Source organism: Nuphar pumila, chromosome 15, assembly GCF_984573655.1.
Source record: "Nuphar pumila chromosome 15, dmNupPumi1.hap1.1, whole genome shotgun sequence".
Lineage (NCBI taxonomy): Eukaryota > Viridiplantae > Streptophyta > Magnoliopsida > Nymphaeales > Nymphaeaceae > Nuphar > Nuphar pumila.
In genome coordinates, this window is record NC_143263.1 from 62,797,872 (window position 1) to 62,810,790 (window position 12,919).

The 12,919-nt window shown below is 36.5% G+C and overlaps 1 protein-coding gene across 4 annotated transcripts in view; it reads left to right on the top strand.

Moving 5' to 3' along the window:
• The window catches only part of LOC149815447 (piezo-type mechanosensitive ion channel component), a 195,499-nt gene extending 187,216 nt beyond the window's left edge, over positions 1-8,283 (top strand). For all 4 annotated transcript variants that reach the window (XM_089989670.1, XM_089989671.1, XM_089989673.1 and 1 more), the window contains one exon: positions 7,557-8,283. In XM_089989670.1, coding sequence (XP_089845796.1) covers positions 7,557-7,692 — 136 coding nt within the window. In that variant the 3' untranslated portion in view covers positions 7,693-8,283. The remainder of the gene's footprint in view (positions 1-7,556) is intronic.
• The last annotated feature ends 4,636 nt before the right edge of the window (positions 8,284-12,919 follow it).

Sequence of the window (12,919 nt, forward strand, 5' to 3'; positions counted from 1 at the left end):
TTAAAAACACGGGAGGCGGTACCTCCATTCGGGTCTGGGTCGGGTCCGACCCGAATCCAAACTAAATTTTTTTTTCGTTTATTACACTCCTCCTGAACTTTAAACCCCAGAGGTTGCTGCATGTAAACTGTTTCCTCCAAATCTCCATACAGAAAGGCATTTTTCACATCAAGTTGACATAGAGACCAACCATGGTGCACTGCAATTGACAAAAAAAGACGAATAGTCCCAACGCGAGCAACAGGAGAGAATGTCTCAAAGAAGTCAACTCCATAAGTTTGAGTATAACCTTTAGCAACCAAGCGGGATTTAAACCTTTCAATCGATCTGTTTGAGTTATACTTAATAGTATAGACCCATTTACAACCAACAATATTAGCCTCATGCTGTGGATCAACTAAGTCCCATGTTCTCCTAAAAAGTAGTGCATCCATTTCATCCTGCATGGCCTTCTCCCATCTGGGGTCTAGAAGAGCTTGATGATGATTGAGAGGAACTGATGCAACAGATAATGCTAATACAAAATTCTTCATATTAACACCAAGTCTTGCCTCGAAAACAAACTGTGAAATAGGGTGAAGCGTACACTGCCTTTTGCCATTTCGAAGAAGAAAAGGTAAATCACCATCAATAATAGGCTCTTCAGTAGGATCGAGAACACTCACCTCTGATGGAAAAGGCATAGAGTTGGGTGGAGCTCGATGTGTGTACACCACAGGAGGATTTTTATAACGGGACTCAGACATGAAACAAGAGGCTCAAGACAGACAGACTCTAATGGAAAAGGAGGAACAGGAAGAGGGAAGGAATCACCTTGACTAGCATGTAATCTTGGAGAAGTACTAGAAAAATAAGGGATGGACTCAAAAAAGGAAACATATGCACTGACATACTCTCTCTGGGATATGGGATCATAACAACGATATCCTTTTTGGTGCTTGGGATACCCAACAAAAACACATTTTATAGACTGAGGGGACAATTTATCTCGGTTGGGACCCAGTTTATGACAAAACACGCGCAACCAAATACCTTTGGAGAGATGGGAAAAAACGGAGCTTCAAGACTGAGAATTTGAATGGGAATACGATCCCTTACAGAGGTTGAAAGCTTACAGTTTATTAGGTATCCCGCAATTAGAACTGCATCTCCCTAGTAGGACGCAACCATATTAGACTGGATCACGAGGCAATGGGCAACATTTAGAATTTGTCTATGCCTGCGCTCAGCTACTCCATTCTGTTGCGAGGTATGAGGATAAGAAGTCTGAGGTTGGATTCCAAGATTTTTGTAAAATTGAAGTAATTCAGAGGATTTGAATTCAAGAGCATTGTTAGTGCGAACAACTTTGACACAAGAATTAAATTGGGTTTTTATTTCAATAATCAAGGATTTGAGAATAATGGGGGCTTCAGCCCTATCTTTTAACAAGAATACCCAAGATAATCTGGAAAAATCATTTACAATGAATAAATAATAACGACACTTAGAACGACTAGGAATTCTACTTGGACCCCAAACATCAACATGAAGAAGATCAAACAAATTTTGACTCGAAGGACTCTGACTAGACGGAAATGAACTCCTGTGATGCTTCCCAAGCTGACATGCTTCACACAGCAAGGTAGTGGAAGGAAAGATATGAGGAATGACTCTACGCAGTTTAAGCAACGGGAGATGACCAAGACGATGATGCCAAAGCAGCAGATTGGAAGAGGACTCAATTGCTGAATGAACAGATCCAACCGGTTGGTGTAAATAATAAACTTCACCTTCCTCGTAGCCTCCACCAATCATCTTCCCTGTCAGCAAGTCCTGAAAAGTACAACAGGAAGGATCAAATATTACTCTACAATTCAATTCTTTGGCAACACGACTAACCGATAACAAATTTTGAGGAAATGAAGGGGCATAAAGAACATTTGATAGCTGGAACTTCCATCGGCAAGAACTATCTTTTTATGGTTAGCAACATTATTCAAATTTGAAAAAATCACATGAATTTCCACACAAATGTCTAGATGCCTCTAAATCAATAATCCATCTACTACCTTGACAAGATAATCCATCACCTGCAGAACATGCAACATCAGCCATGGGGGAACTAAATGGACAATGGGCCAACAACTCATCATACTCAGCAAGAGTAAGTGTAACTGAATCACTAGGATGAGCAGAGAGAGACTCAGGTTTGGCAACTTGTGTTGTAGGAACAACTTTAGCTGAAGGTGCGGGAAGTCCATGCTTGTCAAAGCATCTATCTTCTAAATGCCCAAATCTCCCGCAGTAGGTACATTGGAGCTTGCCTCTTCCTCCTGTGCCTTGACCACGTCCACGACCCCATGTATTAGGAGTAAAACCTCGGCCTCGATCATAGGAAATAGACAGAGCAGAGGTTTGCGATTCTGTTTGGGATGAAGGAAGGGACATGGCAAGCCTACTCAGCCGATTATATGCCTCAGCAAGAGTGGGAACATCTGAGCCCGTCAACATTTGAACTTTGGCAACTGAGAATTCAGCTGACAAGCCAGTAAGGAACCACGCGACCATGGTGTGCTCTTGGTGAAGTTTCTGTTTATCACAGCACAATGGTCTATGTGCATTTAGTGTCTCAAAAGCTGCTTTCACAGAGGCATAGTAATGGGCTAGAGTTTGCTCTCCTTGCTGCAACTGATAGATCTCCTGCTCCACTTGAAGAATACGACTTACATTAGTTTCTTGTGAATAAGTATCTCGCAAATTGTCCCACATTTGTTTTGCAGTCGTGTAATAAATAACCCCATCAGCTATGTGAGGTTGAACACTATTCATAATCCAGGACATGACGATATCATTGTCCTCTTCCCATGTAGCATACTTTCTAGTTTTGTCTTTAGGCTTATTTTTCAACAAAATATGTTTTCTGCGATGCTCTGAGACAGACATCATGAATGTACGTGACCATCTAGCATAGTTGGTCTTGTTCAACTTTACGGATGATCCATATGAAAAGGGATTTGCAAAGGCTTTATAATCAGCCATTGTTTCGGTCTTTAGGTCTGACTTTTGCGTTTCAGCCATGAGATTAGATAATGGATCTGTTTCAAAACACAGACACAACCACACGCAAACACAGCCTGCTAAAAACTCAGATCTGATGTGCACACCTGCTACCAACTATGAAACTGACTATGAATCTGCCCAAATTTTAATCACACTGAAAAAATCTGATATACACAACCAACGACTATAACACGCTGCTCAGATCCGAAGCTTACAAATCTAACTTGAATTGGACCTTACCTAAAAACATCTAGGGTTGCGACAAACTGCATTCCACAACCACACACCCAATATCAAATCTGAATTATCCAGATTAGATCTGATCTAATCCACGACTGCAACCTTTGAGGCTACCAAGATCGTGACTCGACTGCACCATGAGGAAAGCTTCAGGCCTCTTCGACGTCCACACTACCACCATCGACAGAATCTGACGTCAGATCCAAGACAGTTTGGTCACCATGAAGAGGACGTGATCTAGACTGCAGCTTGGGTTAGGAAATCAGGAATCTCCCTGCTCCCACACGCACATCAGTCGTTGTAGACCCTGTGAGCAACCCGATCTGCATTTGTGCTGGAGGAGGAAGATAGGATCGATCAGATCAGATGCCCAGAGCTGCGTCCTGCTTTGATACCATGTTGAAGTCGGCAGAGAAGGAATCGTAAATTCTCATTAGGTCTAATCTCTCTTAAATAGAGATTAGACAAGAATAGATTATTTACAATAATACCCTTTGCTACAATAAAATAAAAAAGAGAGACCCAGCCTATTAAATAGTTACCAAACTACCCTTAATGCATATGTATATATACGGTGACCGCTTCTCAACGTATCTTATGAATCTTTTTTTTCCTAAGCACCGTGCATTTTTTGCTTTGATTTACTCTTATGTTGATCCTAGTTCCTATGCAGAAACTGCTTCTAAGGAGGAGTGGCAACATGCTATGGCAGAAGAGCTAAATGCACTGGATAGAATGCATGCTTGGGATCTTGTGAAGCTTCCACCTGGAAAGAATGTAGCTGGGTGTAAGTGTGTCTATAAGATAAAGACCAAATCGGATGGGTCTATTGAGATATACAAGGCAAGATTGATGGCAAAGGGTTATAGGCAGCAGTTCGGTATTGATTTTGTAGAGACATTTGCACTTGTGGCTCATATGATCACCATAAAGATTTTGCTTGCAGTTGTTGTAGTGAGGCAGTGAAACTTGTGGCAGCTGGACGTAAAGAATGCATTCTTGAATAGAGACTTAGATGAGTAAGTACATGGAGTTACCTTTGGGATATTCAGATTCTCAAGGCAGAGTTTGTAGATTGAGGAGAGCCTTATATGGGCTCAAACGGGCACCATGGCTTGGTATGAAAATTTTAGTACCGCCATTAGTTCTCTTGGCTTTGAGCAAATTTATCACGATCCAGCTTTGTTTGTGTTTTCTTCTCATGGCAAGTGCATATTACTCCTATACGTTGATGACATGATTGGTACAAGAGATGATTTGCAAAAGCTGGAGTATACTAAGAAAACGTTAGCTAGTATCTTTGAGATGAAAGATTTAGGAAATTTGAAATACTTTCTCGATTTGGAAGTTGCATACTCAAGAAGAGGACTTTACCTATCACAACATAAGTATGCAACTGATCTTGTTGTGAAGGCGAGGCTAGCCGATGATTCTAAGAAAGTTACCTCTCCTATGAAAGCAAATGTGAAATTGAGAGCCACGGATGGAGAGGAACTAGAGGACCCAGTGGTATTAAGGCAGTTGGTTGGCAGTTTGATATACTTGACGATATCTAGGCCTGATATCACATATCCAGTTTATGTGGTTAGCCAATTCACCAGCTCTTCCAGATCAGTTCATCTTGTTGTTGTGCTTAGGATCATCAGATATGTGAGGGATACTACGTATTTTGGGATGTTTTTCTAGTCGTCCTCTACCTTAGATTTTAGTCTTTTGTGTGATGCTGACTTTGGAGGATCTACACGAGATTGACTCTCCACTACGGGATTCTGTGTTAAGGTTCTCTAATATCGTGGAAGAGCAAAAAGCAACAGTGAGTTGCATTATCTATTGCAGAGGCAGAGTACACGGCCATGGCTCAAGTTACTGAAGAGATTCTATGGATTAGATGGCTTCTGGGGGAGCTAGGTATGTCAATTTGTAGAAGAACCTCCTTGTATTATGACAATATGAGTGCTATTCACATTGCAAAGAATTTGAAGTTCCATGAGAGGACAAAGCACATTGTGATAGATTGTCACTTTACTAGGAGGGCATATGAGGATGGAATTATAGCTTTGGAGCATGTGGACTCAAAAGAGCAACTCGCAGACATTTTCACTAAGAGTCTTGCCCCATTATACTTTCAGTCATTTCTTTCCAAACTTGGGATGATTCCACTTGCATCATCTCAAGTTTGAGGGGGAGTGTTAAGAAGTGTAATATGAGCTTTTATTATTCAGTGTGCTACCCCTTCTTATCTACATGTCATTATTTATAGAGGTACTATTGTATTTTGCCTCAATTAGTTGTAGGCTATGTCACATGGGTGCGGGTGCGGGTTGTGCGGGGATGCGGCACTTCCAAAAAACCTGGGTGCGGTGGTGCGGCAAATATATATATATATATATATATATATATATATATATATATATATATATATATATATATATATATAGTCCAAAAGTTGGACATAAATGACCTTGGGTGCTTTGACTGCACCCAGGGTCAGGTTGACCGCATCGGGTGTGGGTGCGGCACCTAGTTGGAGAATCCCTGTGACATATATTAAAAAAAAATTGTTGGCAAATTTTTTTTTAAGTCCGAAAAATTGGACCAAAATGACCTTGGGTGCGTTGACCGCACCCAGGGTCGGGTTGATCACACCCACGTCACGTCGTGTCGACGCGGGTGCGGCACCCTGCTAGCCGAATCTCTGTGACATAGGTTGTAGGGCTGTAGAGTCAACCATTTTTGTCTTGTAGTGTCATAGAGGGATAGACTCTTATATATTGTTGTAACCATTCATTTAGTAGCTTAATGAAGTTTCTTTTGCTTTGTGCCTTCTACTTCTCCTTGGTGCTTCTTCTTCCTCTTGCGATAACATCAACTGTTGGAGATATATTAAATTTAATATGTTACATGTGAAGCCATCATGTAAATTATTCTTTTGGAATTGGTGGCTAGAGTAATAATTTTGTACTCTTGTAAACATGCACCATGAGGGAACATCTCTCTCTCTCTGATCAAGGTTGCAAGGTTGCTAGGAAGGGAACCGGAAATGGAAAACAAGACCTCTTTAGGTTCATGTGAAACGGAAAATGTGTCTATATATATATAGGGAGATGGATAGGTGCAAAATTGATACGTGCTAAATGGGTTTCTCTGCCCTTTCGGTGTTTTTTTTCACAGTTCCGACCCCATAAATGTGTTGCGCATGGCCGATTTATGAGGAATCCACACCTGCGTCATGTGTTTTCAATGAAAAAAATGATATTTGGAGCCTCGAAAATTTACAAAGATTTTGGATTGTTGATTTTTTGAACCTTATAAAAACCCACCCATGTGTCGAAATCCAACACTTCAAGAGCTGATCCCTATAAAATCAAGTACATAGATCACATCTGTACAGTCAGAATTTAAAAATAAAACGAAAAAACCCTGAAAAACTCATTTAGCACGTATCATTTTTCACCTACCCATTACTCTCTCTCTCTCTCTCTCTCTCTCTCTCTCTCTATATATATATATATATATATATATATATATAGAGAGAGAGAGAGAGAGAGAGAGAGAGTTAGTTTTATGCTTCAAGGATTATAAGTTTACACAAACTTTAAATGCAGACTATGGTTTTATGCTTTAGATAGAATAGATTCAAAAAATATGTTAAAAATAATGTGGTTACATTAAATATGATATTTCTTTATTTTATTCAATACATTACATCCTTCTTAGTATTAAAAATATGTAAAAAGATTATAAGTTTGTCAAAAATAAGTAATTAAAGATTTTAAATGACACGTATCTCAATTTTTTATTTAAGGAAAACTTGTTCCCCAAATAAGATAAACGAGTTTCCTATATAAAGTAGGTATCTCATGTGATGTGAAATGTCCGCACACTATGGGAAACAAATTTCTCATCCATTTTCACTAGTTCCCCACAAGTTTTGGAAATGTTAGGTTTCCAATTTCAGAAATGGGTTTTCCACGTGTGTTTCTGGTATATATATGCACAATCTGTTTGTTTCTGATGTCTGGCCCCTCTCTCTACACACACACAACACACACACACACACACACACGTAGGTGCACATGACTAGATTTTATTAGAATCTCTGTGATACAGTATCCATTGCTATGCATTTTCCAGCACTTTATGTTACACGATGTGAACCAAAAATAATCTTATTAATCTGCTTTGTGGAGCACATAAACTGGCAATTTTCAGGGTTTTTTTCTCCTGTTGTCACCAGTATCTCTGATCCATCTGGGGTTGTGCCACTGGTGCAGATTGATAGCTATTTGCGAGAATATTTATGCTGCTCGAGCAGAAGGCGAATTAGAAGTGGAAGAAGTACTTTACTGGACATTGGTTAAGATATACCGATCACCCCACATGCTTCTTGAGTACACCAAACACGAGTGACCATTGAGACCACTGAGCATCATCCACCTCTCTTGTATCAGATTCAGGATTCCACCATCGTGAATAGATGAGAGCATCATGGTGGAGTTCCACGCTGCAATGATGTACAGGTAATTTAGCAGCCCAATCCATCAGAAATTGTGCCGTGGCCGACAAGATGCCTCACACGTCATATTGAAACTCCCCATTTGGAGCAACTTGCGATTAGTTGGCCCTATGAAGAATTGAGCAATTGCTTCTTCATTCCACAGTATAGCTGGTATTGAAGGAAAAAGTTTTCAGATGCACACTAGATGGTACGAGTGGTTCAGGTAAAATGGTCGCAATGGTGAACTGTAAATTTAATTCGATGAGAAGGTGTTTCTTGCATGCCATTTCAGAAAGAGTTATGCTGTTGTGCAATAACCGCACCTCTTCTTCCACGGCACCACTGACTGGCAAGTTTGTCATTGTAAATGTTTTCCTATGCTTGTTCCGATTCTTTTATTCCTTCAATTTGATTCAGTAATTGAAAGTTGTGAGGCCAATAATTATGCTATAGAGTCAATGATTGGCAGATTAAACCACATAATTTATTGGCTTATTAGATTACCAAAAGATTCATGATACTGTTGGTAGGTTGGTGGTAGACAGCTATATATATATATATATATATATATATATATATATATATATATATATATATATATATATATATATATATATATATATATATATATATATATATATATATATATATATATATATATATATATATATATATATAGTAAAGATTTAGCTTTTCTGAAGAAAAATTGTCAATAAAAATTTTAACAAGGTGTCACCCAAGCAACAATTGGTCCTAATAAGGTTTAAGCATCTACAATAGCCGATCCAAGATAGGTCGGAGTTTGGTCATTTAGCAAATGTGCACAAGTACAAATCAGAACCAACAAAACCATAAACAGCTATTCAGGGGAGCGATTTTGCATTAAACAGTCTATTATTCCTCTCAAGCCAAATATGCCACCATTTCCAAACTGTGTAACTTTTAGCAAGGAAACAAAATGAATTGTTTTCTAAGCCATTATGTCACACTATTCTCCAACCTTTCACAAAAGTACATTGAGAGGGGGGATATAGTGTTGCTAAGAACAAGCCTCAGTCGATTGACTAGGAGCTTAACCAAAAACCTTATATGGATAACACAACAATGAGATAGGTTTAAAGCGTGAAATGTCTTCCATACCAGTCTCCTTTTGAATAAGAACCAAGATGGATTTATTTAATGCAAATGACTGTGTTGTCTTTGCAAAATGGCACGGTTTTGAAAATTCCTCACAATTTGTCGAAATCCTCCCCATATCCAAAATCTCTAATTTCTGACTATTTTAGGACATTTTTGTCCCTCCACAAATATAGTACAATTGCCACATCATTTTTGTGTATGTCACCCAAAATGTGTAAACCTCCTTTAACTAAACACTCTCGACGTACGTCCAAAATTATGGTACAACTTTCGTAAATCATTTTTGTAAATGTTACCCAAAATGTGAACCTCCTTTAACTATATTTTCTAACGTACGTTTACAAATATAGTATAACCTTCGCAAATAATTTGTGTGAATGTCTTCAAACTGTGTGGACCTCCTTAACTATATTTTTTGACATACATATGCAAATATACTACTACATTCGCAAATAATTTGTGTGAATATCCCCAAACAGTATGAACCTCCTTTAACTAAATACTCTTGAGGTACGTTCGCAAATATAGTACGACCTTCACAAATCATGTTTGTGAATGTCCCCAAACTATGTGAACCTTTTTTAACTATATTTTTAATGTATGTTCGCAAATACAATGTGACCTCCCTGTAACAGTTGAATCAGTTATTTTTTTAAACATTGGCATAGATAAGTTATTTTGTAAAATAATTTCATGGTTCTCAAGTTATGTTTGCATGTTCAATAGCTTATTTTATTTTTTTGTTTAATTTATTTTTCTGTCTCATTTGCCCACTTTTTTTCTTAATTTGGCATGTCTTGATCCTCGAATTTAGTTATTTATTTGTTGTTTATCTTGTATTATAAAGATGACTAGGGAATATGCATAATTTTTAAGTTATTTTTGCATTTTCAATAGCCTATGTCATTTGTTTCTTGTAATTAGATTTCAAGTGAAATAACCTATTTCAATATACTATCTATTTTTCTTTTGGCCGCTTGTTTACCTCTATCATCAAATTTTAGTTTTTACAAAAATTTATTTATTTATTTATTATAAAAAGACTGTTATGGAGGAAATAACACCTACATAAGATTGAGGAAAAACACAAACGAGACATGACAGAAGGAATAGAACTACCATAGACCATTTACCTAACCGTGTATTTCTCAGTAAGTCCTGAAAGCGATAGTCCTCATGTTTTTCTACCAACTAATAGAAACCAACTTATTAACATTAATTGTTCACTGCAAATGGTTGGCTCTTCCGCTTTGTGATTAGAGAATCATTCTTATAGAACCGACACTTGATGTATCCTTTTGAAGAATGTGACAAGGTATCCATTGAATAATATTGCATACTTATATTTATATTTATACTACATACAATATGTGCTTATGTCTTCAACTCGATTTATGTTGCAGATTTTAATTTTTCTCAACTAGGGCAATCAACATTTTGTTCTGTGAGAGATGCTCAGAAAAAAAAAGGAGTTCAGGTTGTACAATTCCATGAGGACCACAACTTGTATAGATAAGGACATTAAAGATCTAGTGTGAACTCATTACTTATTCAATAATATCTTTATTTTTCTCTCATATTAGGTAGGATTAATGTTGAGTTTTGAGTTTATTTTTTTTGCAAAAATGTTTGGCAACGACACTTACTCGGCTTGGCAAGTCTATCCCGTGGATGAGATTCTTGAACAAAACAACGGGCAATTACTTTGTATATGATTGTCAACTTAATATGTACATGTGCATATTTTTTACTTTGTATATGATTGTGGTGTATTTGTCCTATTATATATATAGTTATTGGGTATAAACATGAAACTCAATTTCACATAGATATGCCTTGTTTTGGGTGTTTAAGATGTAAGCTAATTAGTTGTTTGCTAATAACTTTTTTTTATGATGATGCAACACCCGTAAGGAAGTGTGCATAGTCAAATACTACAAAAAACTAAAGAAGAATGAGATGCAAAAAGAGCAAGCCTTACAAAATGTGGAGGCAAGGAACAGAAGGTTTGTTGTTCAAAACAAAGGCAAGGAAAGTGAAGCCAACCATGACAAAAGGTTCACAGGCCAAATAAAAGGCAAAGGAAGAGAAGCCAACCCTAACATTAGATCCACAAGCCAAAAAGAACGCAGAGGAGGAGAGGTCAGAGCCTTGTGATGAGGAAGTTGATAATAAGAAGATACAAAAAAATTTGAATCCTCGTTGATATATGTAAATTTGTAAAACAAATATTTTATAAATTTTATATTATCATTAATATACATGATTTATACAATACTTTGGTTGTTTTGTGATTAATATGTATAAATTTATTGAAAGATATTGTAAATTTTACACACGAGTTTGCATGTAAAATAGCATGTTTTGAATTCATGATAATAACAAGTGTTGTGATTAGTATGTATGAATGATTAAGGAGATTCATTTATTATATGCAATTCTTCTATCTTCTCCACAGTATCATCCACCTTAGCCTTGGTACCCTCCCATTTTTGATGTTCTTCCTCTACCCTTTGAACCCTCACAATGTCCACATTCTCCCTCTCCATCTCACCACTCTAGGTGGCTATATTTTCTGCTTCATTCAGTTGGGCACGCAGGTTAGCAACTCCTAAAGACTCAGATGTGATATAATTTGTAAAAGGTTTATTCTCTTAATAAATGATTTGTAGTACAGTGAACGTTAGAGTGTAAGATATCATGTAGTTTTGTCTTTACTCAATTTAATGATTTGTAGTATATTAGTATTTTTATTACAAATCGTCACTTATTTAGTTAAATGCATGTAAGTACAATAAATGCTTTATTGAGTACTTTATTTATAAATGGTCATTTCTCAAATGCTTTTGAGGTGTTATTTAATGTTTACAGAAAGAATGATGACTTTAAGTAAGTCAATATTCTTGAGTGGGGATTTTATTATTAAATAAAGTCATTTCTCAAATGCTTTTGAGGTGGCTTTTAATGCTTACAGAAAGAATGATGACTTTAAGTAAGTCGACATTCTTAAGTGTATAAAGTAAATAAAGTATTTTTCAAACACAATTGTCTTGTATATAATAATATTTGTTTTGTCATTTCAAGATAGTCGATTATGTATTATGACATAAATTCATTTTGTTTTTTTCTTTCATACTTGAAATCATTAGCTTTTGTTTCTTTTCAAGTTGTCTTTTTCATAAATGCATGTTAGAAGGTACAATTAATGCTTTTGAAATCATGAGCTATTATATCTTGTCAAAATACCTTTTTCATAAATACTTGTAAGAAAGTACAATGATTTGTTTCAAAAAGGTGCTTTTTGAAATATCGTATCCTTCTATGAAGACATAGCTTTTTGTAAAATAGATGGCTTGTATGATAAAGCATGTAATATGAAATATGCAATATGCATGCTTCTGAAGGTTCTGTTACATATGACTCTAAAGAAGAAAAAAGTTGTCATCTTGAAGTAGCCGATTTTCTTGGATGATCTTTAAGAATATATGGCCCATCAAGCTTTTTCTTCAGAGAGTATGATTTCATCAAATAGTTGTACTTGAGCAGGTTGTCTCCATTCTTTTTAGGTGAATTAACCTTGCATCAAATACTCATTAAATACATGACAAATCATATCTAGACATAATATAACATTTTTCATGAAGGCATATCATCATATCATATTAAAGCATATATGATAGTATATCATATTATGTGTCATCAAAACATAGTTTCTCAACATTCTCCCTCTTTTTTATGATGACAAAATATGCTCCACTTGTTAAAAAGCCATATGCATAATAATAATGATATCACAAAAATGCATAAAACATAAGTATAAAACATAAAAGTTTTAAGTTTAAATAGGGATAGAAGTATTTATCTCCAACATAGGAGACAAGTTTTTTTTTTCTCCCCCTTTGTCAAAGACAAAAAGGAGGTGATCAGAGTATAAAAAGTGTTATTATTACAGACCAAATAGAAAAGTTCAATCAGAATCGGATGTGGGATTGAACTTTC